Below are 19956 nucleotides of genomic sequence, written 5' to 3' on the forward strand. Positions count from 1 at the left end.
ATACATAATTCGAGCAGAGCAAACATGGACCTCCAAAACATATCCCTCTTTTGCAACATACTAATTCGGACCTACAAAATTCACTTCAGACTGGTATATTTTGTCTTAGTTCCGCTCCGAATGACTGGCTATCTGAAAAAGTTTTCCACGGCTCTTTACGATGACAATATTTATTCAGTGAAATAGATGTGGGGTTTGGTTTTACATAACTTCCTACATAAGTCAAGCAATCATATCTTTAAATCTAAATAGGGGCCTAGGAAAAATCTATTTTTCCTATAGAATTTAAGTATCTAACGATAGGAATATTTAAAATAAAATTAGGAATAATTTATTTTTTCTTGAAGTCAATTTGAATTTTGTAATGCAATATGTCATTTAGAATTAAAAGAAAATATTGATTTATGTAATTTGAAACGATTAATTTATTGTACCAGTTAACAATTGTCAGTTGTTAAAAGTATTGTACCCCCCCCCCCCCCCCAAAAAAAAAAAAAAAAAAGCTCATGACTGAATAAAATTTGATTAGCATATTCAGACTGCAGTAGTTTATCATTTCAAAGTTGAAACATTTATACTCTCCTATTAAAATTACATGAAAACGGAAATATTTTTTGTGCAACTGTGGTCGCTGCCCCCCAATGACTACTATTGCTGAGTCTCTGTTCTGCCAGTAAATTCCACAAGTAAAGACTATACTTGAGGAGGATCCCAGGAAGCCATGCATCACAGAATATAATGGTTTTAAAGCAGTCTCTCTCAATTTATCAGTTCTACGTACTGCATACTATGTGTATCAACAACAGGATGAGGAACTCTCAGAAATTAACAGGTTGGTATAATTGCCATTTTAAATGCAGATTATAATTAGAATAATGTTCAGTACAAAAATATGTAGATTTTTTTTTAAATGAACACTAAAAACTGAAATCAGGTTTCATCAGATTAAGAATCTTTCATGAATGAGACACCATTAAAATATATTAACAATATTCTATGAGATCAAGAATAAAAACTTTATATATAGATGTATATCATGCCTGCATGAATTGTAGATTCCATAGATCAAAAACTGATTCACATATACATGCATATTAAAAAAGTATCATTAAATGTCAAACAAAAGGTACAAAATTTATAATTAGATAGATATGCATGAACAAAACAAAAACAAAGAAAATAAAAAAAAAATTTCTGAAATTAACTGAACTATTCACCTCTCCGCGTACAATATGTATATAAGTTAATTGTCAACAACAATGTAAGAATGATCTATCTTTATCTACGGCCAAATTGCAAGTATTTGACCTTGACTAAGCATCAAATATTAATCAAAGAATGAGATTAAACTAAAAACGTAGATTAAACAAAGAAACAGACTACACAACAACAATAAAAATCATATTTTAAAAATCATAACAGCAAATAAAATAACTGACAACTCATGAATAAAGCCGAGAAGACAACAATAATTATAATTCTAAATAAAAAGTAATCAAAACAGGAAATTTGAAAAAAAGGTAACTTAAAATACATAACCAACAACTGTAAAAGGCAACAACGGTATCTTTAATGTACATATGCCCTAACATACTAAGATATCATAAAAATATAATGGAAGAAGAAGTGGATTTTTTTTCATCAAAAATGTTTCAAACTTCGTATTTTACAGGCGGATGCGTTACAGGCAACTGGCTAGATGGTGCTGTATATGGTTTGGGAGAAACGTGCGTGTACCACTTCCTCCTTGTGCAGTCAAGAATATGGCGAATACGAGGGATTCCACATGGCCTAATTCCTCCGGAACCTTGTCAGCAGCTGACCCACCGAATCGTCCCTCTCGGGGTGTTCATACTGGTCACACAGTGGCGATGACGCAACTCCAGGATCCCCAAATATAAAATAAATTACCCATAAGTACCTTTCATCTTCACCTTCTCCACAATGTAGTCCCTCTTTTAGTGCTTTGGAAATACAATGCTGTATTTAAAATTCCTTTCTAATGTGGCTGCCTGATCCTTATTGGATTTTCGTTGTAGTAAGTGCTGCTAAGGCCAAGTATAATTGAAAACATTTTGTTAATAATTTATTTGTAAATCATATTATTTCCTATATGTGAATTTCTCTTTATAATGACTGAGTATAAGAAATATGAATGGTATAAACATTTTTGGCGCAAACTGGTTTTTGACCGAATGAATGCCTCTACATTTGAAGTTCGAAATGATGACAAAAGCATGGGGATGTCCTCTTTCATCTGCCCGCAATGGTTTCTAACTTCTTCATCACTTTGGTTCCTGAAAGACACAAACATATTTCAATTTTATTTTTTTTGTTTTAGAAATCTAGATATTAAAAAAAATCGGTATAATTTTTTTTACATTTCAAACACGTTGCACTAAGTCACCCCCACTCCTAAATATGTTTTGATCCATTACAAGAAATAATAGCCCTAATAGAACTTGAGTGTTTGTAATAAAAGGATCTTACATGTAGCTGGTCTCAACTATCTCTTCCGTCTAGAAGGTGGGCAAAGGTCCCAAGATTCGTATTACTGGCCTGGTCCATTTTTCTCATTTGAGCCTACTGTCTTTGTCAGCAAGTGCTGAGGACGGTACCGAATACAGATGGTTTACCAGACTTGTTATCCACTCTCTTAGGTTCTCGCAGCCCTTTGCTTTGGTGAGGGCCAACGGCTTCTTCTTAAATCCCTAAATTTAAAGTATTACTTATATGTTCAGCCTGACTGATTAAGGTAACATTTAGTGATGCTTTTACATTTATCATTAATTATGTGCAATATTTTCTCCCATCAATTGAAAAAGTACGCTTTATTAAAGTAGGAAAAGCTACATGCAACACATCGATGCGATGCGTTGTATCTTGCAGGTTCTTACGCATCCACTTCGCAACCTGAAGATGACTGTTAGTCACTATCTTGCTAAATCCATTTGTTCCAAGTAACGATATTCTCGGATTAAACCATCTTTCTCCATATGGCAACTCCCACCTACTTCGTTATTATGAAATGGATTAAATAATAAATTGCAGTTCTAATATCACTTTGATTTAAAACACAGAAAAAGATCAATTTCTTACATATTCATAAAACAATTTAAATAACAGTTTTTCACCTTTAATTGTATTTACCTGTATGAGTTGCAGATCAAACACCGCATTCTCTTCGATGTTCATTAGCGTGTAGCTTCCAAACTTAGCACAATGGCCAGTGTATATGCCCTTCCATCTCCACTTAAATGTAGCTGCCGTCCCGACGCCCGTGCTTCTTGTGCATAAGAGGCTTGCTGGTCTCTCTATTCTTCGATCACTGCTGGATGGAGATAGCACTGTTGATGATACATAAAGGTCACGTAGGAGATGGAAGTCATGTTCAAGAACTTAAACATTCTGCCTGCTTTGCTTGGAAGAGATCCTAAAAACAAAAATGCACAAGGATATTTCGAAATAACCCGCTGGAATGCTACCAATTAGGGGCTGGCTACTCAAAGACCGCTGGTAGAGACAAAATCTGCAGTCTTGCATGATGGAGATGGAGGATCCTTTCAGTTCTTTGATCTCCCCACAAGTTGGTTGTGCACAGGGGGACAATTTGCAAAGAGTTCCATAAGCTGCAGCTGACACTCAGGAACAAGGAATTTCCTGTCACAATTGACCCTGAAATAAAAAAGAGTTAACATTTGTGCCTCAAACCTTTATACTGTTAGACGTTCTTTACTGACAAAATGATAAATATGACTATAATGGAGTTTTATGAAGAGACTTACTTTTACATTTGACAGCTGACTTTTACATTTTAATGATTGGATGATTTAATGATTGACTCTGTTTAAATTGAAAAATCAGCCGTCGATTGTAAAAGTAAGTCTCTTCATAAAACTCCAGTATTATATTTACTATTTAATAAAAAATTAATAGCAATCAAAGTGTTGTGATTTTCCATTAATGTTACATATCAATTATCAGAGACTAAAAAAAAACAGGTTTGCCCAAGGTCACTCTCCAAAATTTCATCAGACTAGGTCGACGGGAAGAGTCGGCTTCTTCAAATTCATCCTTCTCACTATCAGTCTCCTCTGAGGCAAATGACTCGTTGACAGGATCTTCTATAAGTTGAAGACTTAGAGGAGGAGCTGGTAGTAGATTACAACTTACGCCAATCTTTCTTGTTTTCACCTTAAGACAGCCTGTACCTCTACACAATGTACTGAATGTATTAATTTTCATTTCAAAATATCAAACTCTAATATTTTATACACAGTATAAATGTAAAATAAATATAAAGGTGAGCTAAACATTTTGAAGTCTGTATGTATCAGTATATGAGGTTTGGCGCTAGAAAAATGACGTCAAGCTCAGACAGGAAAAGAAAGTTCGAGGTCATTAAATGTTGATTCAGTTGAATAATATTTATTAGCGTATACACTATAATTTAAGAAAAGTGGGGTCAATGTCGAAGAAAGGTCAAATTGAAAAAAAAAATTAAATAGTTCTCAATTACGAGGGATTTTAGGAAATTATTAAGACAATGTGTATATTCCTACCGGTGAAATTTGGCATAATATACGTTTGAAAAATACTAATTAAAGTTTTATTAATAGCAAAAAACCCGGTATATAACAAAAAATCTATTTGTTCTTCACAGTGCTATATTACTGTGTAAATGGTAGGGGTGCCTGGCACATTTTTTTTAACAAAATCAGATATTGAAAAAATGTTACACCAACATTCAAATACTGGTATGACCCATAGTAAGAGCGTAAATATTTCAATTTATGGATATTATTTTTGAATTTAATTTTCCTATATTTTTTGCAAGTTTATTAAAATTTTGATGGGAATAAATTTCAGCGCGGTATAGATATATGAGAACGCCGACATAATGGATTTTGACGTCAAACCGGCGCAGTAGAGCTATGAAGAATTCTTTCCAAACGCTACAACTATAACAATGAAGAAAAGCATGCCTAGTGATTTTTTTTTCATTGATATGATTTTTATCTTGCAAAATATTAACAAGAGTAAAAACAAGATCACCAGACGACCATCAATTATTTCGAATTATAAATAACGTTGACCTGTGTTGCATTAATCGGTAATGTAATATGCATATTCAACGTGCATTTGACACTTCATGATTTTTTTAAGGTAGCACAAGCACACTCTTTTTAAATTTTATTTTTTAAATATTTTTTTTTCAAGAAAATAGACATTTGATTTCTGGAAATTTATATGCAATAATAGAGAAAGAATGCTAAAAACTCCCCGATCGGTTAACATTCGAAAACATCTCCGACTGACATGACGTTAAATTGACTTAGCGATGCTGCTCCAGTTAGATAGACATGTGCATGTTTATAATCTCACCTGAACTCGTTTAATTATCCTATAAATCAAAATTAAGAATTCAGTCTTTTCATGAACATTGATGAAGGAATTGTGTAAACTGTAGGCCTACACTTAGTATAAAGACACGCATATGCTCAGGAACGTTTTTTCTTCGTAACTTTTTCATTTGTAAACCAATCTTCAAACTGATTGCAGTTTTGAGTTCAGCATTAGAAGAGCAATTTAAAAATTATGGGCCGTTAGGTCACTTTTTGACCCCTTTTAGGACTTTTAGAGACCTGAAATTGTGTATTTTTAAGTATTTTCAAAAATGTTGGTGCAAGAGTTATCTCCCTTTGTCAACCTGTTTGGAGTGTTATATGCTCTCTATGGGCGCACTTGTTTCAGACAGCCGGGCGATGACCCGGTTTACGTTTATCACATGACATATTGACCCGGTTAGTGTCGCTAAAACGAGTAAAAAATAAACCGGATATGGCTGGTGTTGGTGCTGTTGCTGAAAAACATTTCTCTGAACGCACTAGAACAACGATTTAGTGGATATATTTCGTTTTAATATTCACTAGATCCACTCAATGTACAATTTGTGAATTTGGAGCAATGGGGACTCTTTACCAACAGAACTTAAAGCAGCTTTAAAATTAAAAAAAAATGTTGGTCGTGCAAATATAAACAAATATGTGGTAAAAGTCTCTTATTATCTCAGTAGTGTATGTTTATTGACACTGAGACTACGGCAAATGATAACAAACGAATGTTTCACCATCAAGAACATTTCTACCTCCGTTTTCCGCCATATTGCTTTTCATTTGGCCGCTCGAAATTTTTCGGGCGATCCGGGCTACTTTCGGACCCCCCGGCGGCTTCAAAATATTTGAAACAAGCGATTTGCCCGCTTCGGAAATATTAACCGGCTTGACCCGGCTTATGAAACAAGTGCCCCCTATGTTTCAATTTTGGTATACATATGTGGAGTACTTCCGGTTTTATAAGTACCTTAAAATTGCCTATGGAGATTTCTATATTAAATTTGATTTCATGGAATGTCCATTATTTTCAAAAGGAAGCAAGAAAGTCTCATGATATTTCACATGAATAATTACTTCAGTATTCCCTTCGGGTTGTTAGGTCATGAAAATAATTTTTTTTAAATAAAAGGGATTTTAGGGGTCAGTACGGAAAATAGATTTTTGTTTATTACTTTTTTTTTATCCTTCAATCTTCAAACTGATTTCGGTTTTGAGTTCAGCATAAGAACGGCAATTTAAAAATTATGGTCCGTGGGGTTACGTTTTGACCACTTATAGGTGTTTTAAAGATCTGAAAGTTTGTATTTTTAAGTAATTTCAAGATTAATTGTGTAAGAATTATCTCCCTTTGTCAAAAATTTTGAAGTCTTTTATGCTCTTTAAGTTTCACATTTGGTATGAATATGAAGAGTACTTCCTGTTCTATGAGAGCCTTAAAACTGTCTATGGACATTTCTATGTTAAATTTGGAATCACGTATGTTTCATTATCTAAGAAGTCAAGCAAGCAATTCTTGTGATATTTCACATGAATAATGACTCAAGCATTGTCTTTGGGTAATTATGTCATGAAAATAAAATTTCTTAAAATTAAAGGGATTTTATTGTATTTCTAAGTCTTTTCAAAAATGATGATGTAAGAGTTAACTCTCTTTCTCGACCTGTTTGGAGTCTAATATGCTCTCTATGTTTTAATAATGGTACTGTATGAATATGCATGTATAGAGTATTTCCGGTTTCATGAGTCCCTTAAAATTGCCTATGGAGATTTCTATGTGAATTTGAGATTATGATTGTCCCATTATCTCAAAAGGCAGGCAAGCAATTCTTGTGATAATTCATATGAATATTGACTCAAGCATTGTCTGCAGATTGTTAGGTCATGAAAATAAAAATCCCCAAAAATAGAAAGGGTTTTAGGGGTCGGTACAGAAAACGGCTTTTTCTCTGTAACTTTTTTAATTCTCAACCAATCCTCAAACTAAATTTAGCATCACATCAAGCATAAAGAGTACAGTTTAAAAATTATGGTTATGTTTCTTTGAGTAGACACTGCTGTACAACGAGAATTGTTATATTTCCAATCAAATATTGATCTCAAAAGAACTTTTGCAGGAATGATATACGTTGCATTCTAACAACGATTTTTAACAAAAGGTTAAAATACGTCATACATGTAATAGAGTAGATAGTCGATACTGATTACATTAAAAGATAAGTATCATTAAGAGTTAGACGCTTGCAATTCACACCAAAAGTGAGCTGAGCGGCACGCACTTTGAAAAAATTACGCACTTTGAAAAAAAATGCAAAGTGCATTAAAATTGGGATAAAATCAACACAAACTGCGTTAAATTTGGGATACGCTGCCCCCCCCCCACCCCCCCCCCCCACCCCCCGGGGTAAGCCCCAATTTTCAATGTCTATAATATGTATATCTTTGCAAAACATTTCTGTGACTACCCTCGTCCCCCGGTACAGATGCCTATGATACACCCAAATACATGTATATATATTAGCATAACTGGTATGACGTTGAAAACTTTTAATCAATTTAATGTTACATAAAATCCATACAAACTGAAAAGAAAATTAAGTACAGAAAAACATTTAAGAGAGAAAACATTTGAAATTATGGAAAAATCAAATCGCTCACTTTCACACCCTGAAGTGACTTCATCACCAAAGAGTTATCAAACAGTTCAATTATTTATCATACCTAATTTGCAAGAATATTGACCAAGCAAAACACATTTTATCAAAGTGCATTAATATGGTCGATTCTAAGGAACTTTATAAAAGAAATTTTATTTTGTGTTTTGATTTGGTCCCAAATTAAACGCTCTTTGAAAAAAAAAATCAAAGTGCCTAATTTTTCAAAGTGAGTTGCACCAGAGCTGTATCTCAAACGGCCTACCTCGTTTTCTTGATGCCATGTTTGTTTATCAATCTAAAATATAGCGACGGTGTTACGTGATAGATTTACTTAGAAATATTCATTTCTCCCCTAGCAGGATTATAAATAGTAACAATTTGATAACTTTATAAACGTGTTTAATTTAAATGGCGTACTTTACAGTTTTTTCGCAACTTTTATTGGTAAACAAAATATATAGATTCCCAACCGTACTATAAAATGCCATAAGTTATATTAGTTTAAAGTGTATAACTTTAACAGAGCGAAACACTACTTTGAAGAAGTCAGGTCAAGGTTAAAGGAAAGGTAAAAAAATGACTTTATTTTTTGACTTTGTTTCCTTGTTCTTTTATTTATTTATTTTAAGCTGTTCTTTAATAAATATAATAATAATTTCTTATTAGAAAAATAAATAAATATTCTTTGAACTCTGAGAGAAAAAAAAAGATTGGAAAATGACGAATTTATTGAGCATAAAAAATTACTGAATTAAAATTATATTCATGGACAATTTCGATAAAACGTGCCTTTAAAACAAACAGAAATGAGGGAGAAAAGAAGAAAAAATGTGCTGATCAAGGCAATGATTGAAGGATGCAATATTTTTCAGCGTTTTTACCAATGGCACTCTGCAAGCGTTTACCTTCAATAGTTGTTAAAACTAAAACTAAATAAAGGAATGCAGAGGAACAGGCTAAGTTCAATTTCAATAGATACCTCGGGCTTGAAGTACACATGAACAAGTAAATGTAATTGACTATATAAAAAAAGATCTTACCTGTCCTGATGCTTTCATTTGTGACAATTGTTTTATTACAGTATCGTAAAATACGATTCTCAATATGCTGAACATTGTCTTATTATTGAAAACGAATTGATAATTAAAAGGTGTTTTCTTCTGTATCATTTCATCAAATGATTTTTCATAAAAATTTTTTTGGACAGAATATTGTACAAATGAATAACTTACCAAAAAGTTAACCAAATCAGGCGAATCATTTTCTCTTAGCGCAAAAAAACGGAAATTTAGCTGCGTATCGCTTTTGTAGACGGTTAATGAGACACAAATTGACTTAGATATGAAGTTATTTTTTCCCATTTTTAAGGTCTTTTTTCATTAATTATTTTGGATACATAAGATTTTGTGAAAAAGAAACCAACCGTTTCCAATAAACATGTGATTGATTAATTTTTAAATGGACTCTCTCTCTCTCTCTCTTTCTCTCTTTCTCTCTCTCTCTCTCTCTGACCTTGGAATTACCACCTTGATTTCCATTGTAATATTTTTTACCTGATACAAAGGATATGAATTGCATTTTTTATTATTTCCTTTCCAGCGTTACACCAATCAGGTTCTAGTATTGTTCAATGATGCAAAACACCGTAAAAATGTTTATTTTAATCGGGCAAAATATTAATCTGCTGATTACCATTTTTATTTTAAGATAGAAGATTCTGTGCATTTAAGTACATATCAAATTAATAATATGAAAAATACGAAAAAATTTATTGACAGGAATTTTTTTCAGCTAATTTAGATCTTGTTCCTCCTTAATACCACGGAGAGTTTTTATTAGTTTTTATTAGTTTTTTCCTCAAGTCCTGTAAAACATTTGCTATAAAAACCCTTTTCCTCAAATCCAATCTAAGTTCATTTCTAATTTGTAAGCTGTAGAATCTCTTTTCTAGTGTGCAAAGTTTACCAAGTATTCATGAAGCAATTCTGACGTGCAAATTAAATTTTGATTAAAATGATAAACAAGATCCCTTTTTATATTTTCATAGAAAATATGTTTGGTAACAGCAACAGCATGAATACCTTGAAGGGCGAATATGAAGCTAGCTAAAGCTCTTAGTTTATGGGTAAGTATTCATAAATGAAAGATAAATGATATCATATAAGTATTGCATGTAGTTGAGAGTAACATTGAAAACTTTCGTCCAAAAACCATTGTCAACCGAGACGCAACTGAGGTTGATGATTGAAGAGTGACGAAAATTTTTATTATGCTATACAGAAAGTTTTATACCAATACATATTACAGGGATCCTTGCGCGCATAAATTCTGCGCAGTCAAAATTTTCTTTTATAATATCACCCGTCGTCAGTTGTAGACTTGTGCTGCGCTGGAGGGCGAGGCTTCATTATTCAGCGGGTAATAGGGAACTTTAAGGAAATATTTCTCTGTGATTCGGATTCAACCAATTTACATGAAGGTAGAATAATTAAAGCAACATAAGTAAAGTACACATAAGTGAAGTACACATAATTAATTAAAGTAGACATAAATAAAGTACATATAAGAAAAGTAGGTTGATATACTCGTTTAACTTGCATTGTCGCTAGCTAACAACATCGATGTTTTTAATGTTGAATACCTACCTGACCTTTCAACTTCAGTTGATTCCAAAAAGAGGTGTCTATTATAGGATATGTTGTCTATGAGGAAAGGCAGACAAATCAGTGAGAGTTTTTTACGTAAGAAAATGATCATTTTACCTGTAATTTCCAGAAATTGTGTTTTTGCTGTAGTGACGTCACAGTCCATGTCCTCGGAGGAGAGATTCCGCAACAATACTCCTGTCAGAATACTGGGAGTTGAACATGTAGGTTCAGACCTTTGTTCTAACGTCAAGTTTCTTAATTTGGCAAACCTGAGAAAATCGGCCAAGATGCAGCCACAGTGCAGAGGATTGCCTTCAACTATCCTACAATAATTAAAACAATTTAAAATTGAATTTAGATAATATCACAATGATTTAAAACGGATATCAACTGATACCTAAATAAAGCAATTGAATAAATTTGTAGAAACAGAAAATATAAAAACAATGTTAATTAAGTTTCTCGATATTATCAGGATTGGAATGATTGAAAAATTATATATACAACAGCTTCCTCACTGAGTCTCTAATTTTGAAAGTCCCAGGAAAATATCTTTGTCCAATACGGTAATGTTATTGTTAGGAAGATACCTAGAAAAATTACAAAAAATACAAAATATTTTTTATTAATTGAAGATAAATCTTTTAAGTTCGTGTATTCAATTTGATATTTCATGTTAAGTAAATGATAATTGTTTTATAAATATGTTTACCTTCATATTCATGGTATTAAAAATTGATTTAAAAAAATATACAAAATTTAATGAAACACTTATACATGTAGTATACCGGTCCCTATAAATATGGCGCTAAAACAGGTGCCGCCGAAGGCGGTGCATTTTTATAGAGCGATCGCGTGAGCAATCGAATCACGCGATCGAAAAAATCAATAAAAAGCCAAAAATCGTCAAATTAAGGTAGAGACCGATAGCAATCACGTGATAGAAACAATTTGCATATTTGCACGTGCTTTTTTTCCGGATTCCGGAACGCCGTCAAATAAACGTCTCCATTTACACATTATTGTTTATGCTACAAGATGGCCGACGAAGCGATCGAGAAATTTCCTCGACTTAGAAGACAAAGTTACAATACGTATTAAATCTTTACGGTTCTCGAAATTGAAGCATCTTCATGAGAATCAAAATAAAATTGAGACTGAAGCCGAACATGAACATAATTTTGGTGAAACTACTCCTTGTCCAGTGTCAGCTGCAGCACCACGTGGGTACACCGGTATCGATCTGTGTCTGATGTTGTTTTCTGTATAGACATTTTAAAGACCATAACCCTACAGATGTTAATTGGTATGACGAAAGAAGTCAAATTTTGCAGAACAGATTTTTTGTATGCTGTGTCCGTGTCAGATACATAAGGTGAATATTTACGATTTTATTTTATAATATATCGATCATGACTATGGTGCTTAGATGATGGTGCTTGTTTGTTTACGCACAGGTCTGGTACAACCAGTATAATTAGCTTCAATTACTAATAACTTTCATAGATTTTATTTTTTCCTTCCTAAAGTAGTTTTATTTAGCGAAAAATTAAAACTTATTTCATGACCAGTCTGTAACTTCTAGAATAGAAGAATAAAATCGGACATTTCTGGTGTCAGAACATAATAAAGGCCGGATTGGTAAAAAATGTAAAGTAATCATACTTATCCGTGCCAAATACACGAGTTGGTGTTTAGTTACTCAGATCAAAAAATGGAAAAACATATTTTGCTTAAATTGTTCAAATGCAGAAATGTATAAGCTTTCTCTGCTTTGGATGGCAGATGCTTTTTAATTATTATAACCCCTTTTATAAATGATAGTGGACCTTTACTTGCAAATCATTTGTCTTTTTGAAATAACAAGCAAATTGTAAAAGTTGCGTTGAAAAAAAGAAAACTTAGGATCAAGTGACAAAAAAATAGGTTCAGTCGAGTAGCAGGAAACAAGACAATTTTTTTTAACCTTATGTAATATTTATGTACCTGTAATAAATTTTGTATGTACATGTATTTGTTTTATGTTCAAAAGGGTCCTGATTATAAACAGAAATCATATTCATTAATCATAGATTATAAAAGAAATATTTAATACTACAGGTGAAGCAAGCTTTAAACAAGACAGTGTATTCAGCTTTCTCTGCTGAAATAATGTGACCAAATCAAGTGTCACCTGGAAGGAGGAATGTCAAGGGTGCTTTTTACATTAACTCCAAAATAGCCATTGGTTTGTATTTGTTTTTTTCAATTTACACTTGCACATGTATCAGGGAAAATACAGAAAAATTTTTCAAGGGGTTGTAAAAAGGAGGTGTTTTATAATGCATGTATTAAAAATTGAAATTTATGATTTTTAGTCCTTGTATTTTTAATTTAAACACCATAATGTACATACAGTATTATTGTATACATATAGAAGTATTTTCTGAAGTCAATAATTTCTCAAAAATCATATTAATATTTCAGGAAAGTTCAAGCCAGATCTGCTACTACAGCAAACTGAACATAAAGTGGCATACTTGTGTGTCAGGAAACGAGGAACATGTATGGCTGGACTGAGAATCTAAGCAGGGATCCCTGCATCACTACTTACATGTAGGTGTTCTATTGACTTAAATACATGTATGGTTAAATATTTGTGTATAACATATAAAAAGTCATGTTGTAAATTGAATTCAAAACTGTATAACTAAAAAAGTTGTAAAATGTAAAGATGTTTTCTAACTTGAATGAATTTGTTTCAACTAAAGCACCAAAGAATTTGAATGGTAACATGAAGAAGTCACTATTGTTAAAAAACTTGTAATTGACATGGTTTTTTAACAATATTGACCTCTTCACATTATCATAGCTAAATTTGCAAAATAAATCAAAATTGTTAATAAATTCTACATTTTTTTTAAGAATAGATCAAGCTATTTACTTTACTTTATTTTCATCATGTTACAGATCCCATGGAAATATAGGATCCTTGGCTAATCAAGTGTCATCTGCAGTGTTACAAAAGAATTTTGGATTTATATCAATAAGGTAATAAGGGACAAAACTGAATTAAAAAAAATGGAATAAGATGTAAAAAGAAAAGTATTTAAATTCCACATATAATAGTTAGGTTGCTAGTTGTATATGAATTGATGTGTCACTGACAGGTACATGTAGTTTTTTATTTCCACAAAAACTTGATCCTTTGGTATCAACTCTTAAACAGTTTGTGCTGAGTCTTTGTATTTCACGTTTATTTTTTTCCTTTAATCCCATGGTCTTGGCCTTAGAGTGTGGCCTACATTTAGAAACTAAAATATTTGATTTTTATCCTTATAAACCAGTTGTTTAATTAAGACAATTCTTTAATCTAAATAATTTCCTTGGGAGCAAAAGTGCCCATATTAATGAGGCTGACTTAATATGCATTTAATTTTGAAAAAATCATGATATTTATATATAAAAAAAGGTATTTCAAAAGTGTCTTATATTCATATAGACATAGACATACTATGTTTGCAGTGTAAGGACTCAACAGAAACATATAAAAAATTCAGAAAAATTCAATGGGTAGTTTTTTTTGTTGACAAGCTATCAATCTCTACCTTAAGCCCAAAAATGAATTCTTCGTAAAAAATAAGGTTTAAAAAACTTGTTTTTAAACGCTGTTTTTTTTTTTAAATTTGAAGTAAAACACAATCCAGAAATAAAACTACAAAATAAAACTTCCTGTAAAATCGACTTTTTTTGTCAACATCGAATGCTGTCTCGAGCGCGTTCTGTAGAAATTAATGAAAATTTATGATTTTTCGTCACTGGTATACTTACGTGACGTAATTTGTAAACAAAAACAGCTGACTGTGTGAAATGCCAGTGAAGTTAAAGGATATTTACCAGAAAAGCGCCGATTTGGATAGTTTAATTCAGTGGTTAATTGGATTAAATGTTCTCATTAATTTAAATGGTGAAGTTTGTAAAAGTTGTGAGACGGGAAAATTTGGATTAAGGAAGGATTCCAGTTATTCCAGTGACGAACACTTTTGGCGATGTTTTAATAAAAAGTGTCATTAAAAAGTGTCCGTGAGAGTGGGGAGTTGGTTCGAAAATCATAGATTAACTCTGGAAAAAAATCTTTTCATAACTTATTTTTGGGTGCAAAAAGTATGTGAATTATTCATCAGACACGAACTGGACATCGCTAGGCAAAGCATTGTGGACTGGTATAATTTCTCGCAGGAGGTTTGTACTTGTGTATTGTTAAAAGAATCTGAAAACATAGGAGGAGAGGGGAAGGTTGTGAAGATAGACGAGTGCAAATTTGGAAAGAGAAAATTTCATAAAGGACGAAAAGGTGAAGGTATGTGGGTGTTTGGAGGGATAGAGAGAAGATCAAAGAAGTGGTTTTTTACTACAGTGACCGATCGTTCCAGAGAAACATTACTGAACATTATCAAACAGAATATTTTGCCTGGAACTACCGTCATATCTGACTGCTGGAAAGTATATGACATTCTCGACCAGGAGGGATTCAATCGCTTAAAAGTTACATGTAACCATTCCATACATTTTGTTGACCCTACCACTGGTGCGCATAATAACACAATCGAGTCAACCTAGAGAGCACTGACAAAATCATTGCCAGTAAGAGGAACTGTAAAATCACTGTATGACACTTATTTAAGTCAGACCTGTATACGTAAAAAATACTTAAAAGACTCCCAAGACCCATTTCTAAAATTTCTAGTGCTTATCAAGTCCGTGTACAACCCCCGAATTCTCATCCCCCAGCTTACTTGCGACAAATCTCAACGCAAGAAACAACGCCAAGTGCTACAACCCTTTTTTGTCTCTTAATTTAAATGACAGAATGGATGATTTTGATTTCTAAGGTAAGTAGATTTTTTATTTTTCTGATAGCGGTATTCTATTATTACCCAAATCACTCGATCGCACGAGTTTTGTTGAAGCGATGAGAAAATGGCGTTTATTTACGATCTGCATAGCAACGGAAATAACCGCTCATGTGCAGTCGCGTGATTCTGGGGACCGGCATACTAGAAATTTCCCAAAAATTAATACAAAGATGACAAAAGACCTTAGCTAAAATTTGAAACTCTTTGTGCACAATTTAAAAATATTTTGCTGACAATTGTACAATTAAAAGATACTGATAAATATTGCAATTTCATTATAAAGATTTTGCAATCATGAATGAAGTTCAGTGTTTATTTTTGCTCCCTATTTTGCACAAGAACAGTGTTAATGTCACAAAGTTTGGTGTGAATCCCTGTCCCTGTTTTGTATCCTTAAGTTGAAGTCGTTGGTATTTTTATAAATGTCTCCTTATGCCAAGGTTATTTAGTACTGAGTTTCACTATCCATGTCTTGTTAGTGTAGCAAATGCAATGCATTTGATAAGTTTTCTTGTGCTCATTAACATATATTTATTCGGAATGTCAATGGAAACAGTTTGTGTGTATTAGGGTAGGGTGGTGTAATTTCGACCACCTGGTTAATTTCGACCGTTCATAAATACCTTAATATATTTTGTTTATGGAGTATAATTGTGTATGTAAATTTATATTATGCAGAAAGAAAACGTATTTTTACTATATTGTGTCCAAAATAATTTTTTTTCCATGAGCGTTATTAAGATCGTTTTTGGAAAATTATATCAAAGAATAGGCTTTATCATCCGTAAAATTACAGAGGAGTATATTTTTGCCACTACGGCGACATATCACCTCAGAAAAATCTTGCATGGAAAGACACTCAGTGGATATTCCTGATGTGAGATTTATCAAATATTATTTTGAAAATGAAATTTATACCCTTTTAACTTATAGTATTTAGTTTTCATAAATTAATTGCAATCCAGCTGAACAGAAATCGGCCAAAGTTATCCCTACATGAATACGGCGGGCGTCAGTGGGTAACTTCGACCAATGTAAAATGACGCAATTTACTATCTGTCACCAGAAGAATTCATGACCGTCCGGAAAAAATAATAGGATAAGAACTATGAACATTAATACCTGGTAGAAAGTAGTACTACTATAGTGAAAAATCATTTGTTTTATGTACATGCGGTTTAGATGCCTATACATGTACATTATTTTGTACCATGTCCTAACCAATTGGCATATCGGCGTCATAGACATCTGGTGCACTCGATGTCTTCGAATTAGGTACATTAGAAAACTGTCTCGTGTTTGGTCAGTATTTTTACTCGATTTTTTAAGCTGTACTGCAGTAAAATTTAAATTAATATTTTTTTAACTATATTAGAGCTGATGCCACTTACTTCCTTTGTATTGGCTCATCGGTCGAAAATACCCCGTGTGCGGTCGAAATTACCCAACACACGTATCTTGTAAATCGAACGCATTTATTTTATATTATGACCAAAAATAAATACAAAATCGATGTAATCTGAAAGATAACAAGTATTTCAACCGTAAAACATCCAATTAAAGTTGTAGCATAACATAAAAGTGACACACTTTAACAAATCTTAAGAACAAAAAAATAATCGGTCGAAATTACACCACCCTACCCTACTCAGTATCATACAATTATTCAAAAAGCAGAAAAATTGTTTAATGAATGCCCTCAAAAGCCTTGATTCTAAGTTGAATAATTTTAAGGTAAAATAAGGAAGACTGGGTCCTTCGCAAAACATGTCAACATCTTATGATTCGTAAGAATTGTGGACGGCATTACAGTGCTAATGATAAACAATTCCAAATACGTAATCAGAGATTACAGAGTTCTCCTAAACAAATGCTGTCTCTTACTAGGCCTAATCTATTAATTTCAACACAAAATATTTTGATTAATTTTCTTTAATTAATATTCATCCCCATTGTTTGAAATTCTACTGTGTTGCAGAGTTTATGCAAAGCAATTAAATGTTGCTGTATATTCGCAATCAAATTCAAAACTGAATCACTATTCCATAAAATTACACAAGAATAGAATACATGCACACATTTTTTAAAACATTTCTTATTTGTTACACAAATGGTATGATCGTACATATTGGTAAAAATTTTCCGTTGTCTGTCGTTGTTGTCGTAAACTTTTCCCATTTTTATCTTTTTCTCAAGAACCACGGGGCTTATTTCAATTAAACTTGCCACAAAGTATCCTTAGATGAATGGGATTCAAGATTGTTCAAATGAAAGGCCATGTCATTTCCCAAGAGATAATTATGGGCCAGGAAAGATGAAACTCAATTGGAAGCATATGCATCTTCAGATAGTGAAGATTCAAGTTTGTTCAACCCATGACTTCCAGGGGTTTAGGTTGGGCGACAGTGGGGTATCAAATTTAAAATTGGAATGCATAGGAAATATCCTTAATGATCTTCTTCTCAAGAACAGCAAAGCCATGTTTGACGATAATTATGAAAGCATCATTAGGTAGTGTAAATTTAAGTTTGTTCACGTCTTCATCCCCGGGGTATGGTGGGGTCTCAATTGTGGATCAAAGTGTATCATAGGAATACAAACTAGGAAAAAATCTTTCATAAAAATCTTCATCTCAAGAACAGCAAAGCCATGATTTGTTATAGCTATATGAAAGCTTCCTCGGGTAGCATAGTTTCAAGTTCGTAAAAATCTTGACCCCTGGGGCAAGGGAAGGGCCTAAATTGGGGATCAAGTTTAACATCGAACAATGTTTAAAATAAATTTATTCTTAAGAACAGCAAAGCAATGATTGGTCATGGTAATTTTATTTGAAGCAACCTCTTGTAGTGTAGATTCAATTTTGTTAAAACCATGACCACTGGGGCAAAGGTGGGGACAGTATCGGTGATTGAAATTTTGAGGATTACATAGAAAAACTCTTAAAGATTTTCCTAATTGAGAACAGGAAAACTCTGATTGTTCATATAACTATTTATATGGAAATATCCTCGGTAGTGTAGATCCAAGTTTGTTCAAACCCTGACCTGCAGGGCTTGAGTGGGGCCACAATGATGATCAAGATTTTACCTAGGAATACATACGAAAATCGTAAAAATTCTTCACGAGAACAACAAAGCCATTATTGATGACCAAAATAAAAGCAACAAAAAAGGTAATATAAATTTAATTTTGTTCAAATCATGACCAACCAGATAAAAGTTGATCATAATTATGCAAAGAAATATAAAGGCTATTTCAATAAAAAAAAATCATTTTAACAGCAATGCTTTTTAATTTAAGGATGTCAACGAATATTCGAATATTTATTTGATGAGTTGATATTCGAATATAAATTTACGATTCGAATATTTGTTTTTTTTAGCATATATGCATTTAAAGGAGGAAAACATCTATCAAGTTTTTAAATAAAATCTAAGCTGTTTTGCAACCAGACAAATAGAATCGAGCATCTTATGATACAAAATTTAAATACATTGGATTATCTTTATGGTGTGAAGAGTGTCTCTATTAGATACATTCATTTGATAGTTAAATAAGTGGTATAACAATGTTTTTACTTATTACAATTAGTTTTAATTGTTGTATGGACAAAGTTGTACACTTATACACATGAATCCCTTGTTTATGTTTATATAATTAAGAAACATTATCAGGAAATTAATTAACTACGAATAATTGCTTTTAAGTTATATGTTTTTATTTCAAAACTTAATAGATCAAGATAATTTTCTCCAGTAAGTAATTGAGATGCGTGGTATAAATTTGTAGGAGACATCAGTGAAGTTTTGAAATTTCAAAATATTTTTCTAGAATTATGTTTTAGATGTTTACCCTTCATATATTCCATAGAATATTTTGAAAATATATAATTAAGATACTTCAATATCTTTACATTTACAAAACTCTACTTAGAATTTAATTCAAATAAATAATGGCATATGATAAAACGTATACTGGTTGACAGAAGAGTGAAGATATATATGTTATAATTCAAGACTTATTTATTTCATCGAATATTCGAATATATTCGAATACTTCTATCGAATATTCGAATAACAATAGTTGACAATTTTGACATCCCTATAATATGTATCATTATAATTTCAAAGCATCCTTTAGAAGTATAGATTTCAGATTGTTCAAATTCCCATCTCCTCTGAACCAAATTTTACTTATGTATTTAAACTTTTCAATACTAAATTGATTTGTACTTTTACCTAGCCAGTTACTCAGGTGAGTGATGTGGCCCCTGGGCCTCTGGTTAAATTAAGAGTTCCTTTTCATCAATAAAATGATTTTGGTACGATGTTATGTTTGAAGTACAGTGCCAGCATAATTCTAG

General features: G+C 32.3%; 1 protein-coding gene across 1 annotated transcript in view; it reads right to left on the minus strand.

Moving 5' to 3' along the window:
• Positions 1 to 3499: 3499 nt before the first annotated feature.
• Positions 3500 to 19956, minus strand: part of LOC134248107 (leucine-rich repeat-containing protein 15-like) — a 55003-nt gene continuing 38546 nt past the window's right edge. The window contains exons 8-11 of the mRNA XM_062730529.1: positions 11217 to 11288; positions 10696 to 11021; positions 4008 to 4151; positions 3500 to 3675 (exon numbers count right to left, since the gene is read on the minus strand). Coding sequence (XP_062586513.1) covers positions 3500 to 3675; positions 4008 to 4151; positions 10696 to 11021; positions 11217 to 11288 — 718 coding nt within the window. The remainder of the gene's footprint in view (positions 3676 to 4007; positions 4152 to 10695; positions 11022 to 11216; positions 11289 to 19956) is intronic.

The sequence above is a fragment of the Saccostrea cucullata genome, unplaced genomic scaffold (genome assembly GCF_032062105.1).
Source record: "Saccostrea cucullata isolate Sc308-1 unplaced genomic scaffold, CSIRO_AGI_Scuc_v1 ctg3164, whole genome shotgun sequence".
In the NCBI taxonomy this organism is placed as follows: domain Eukaryota; kingdom Metazoa; phylum Mollusca; class Bivalvia; order Ostreida; family Ostreidae; genus Saccostrea; species Saccostrea cuccullata.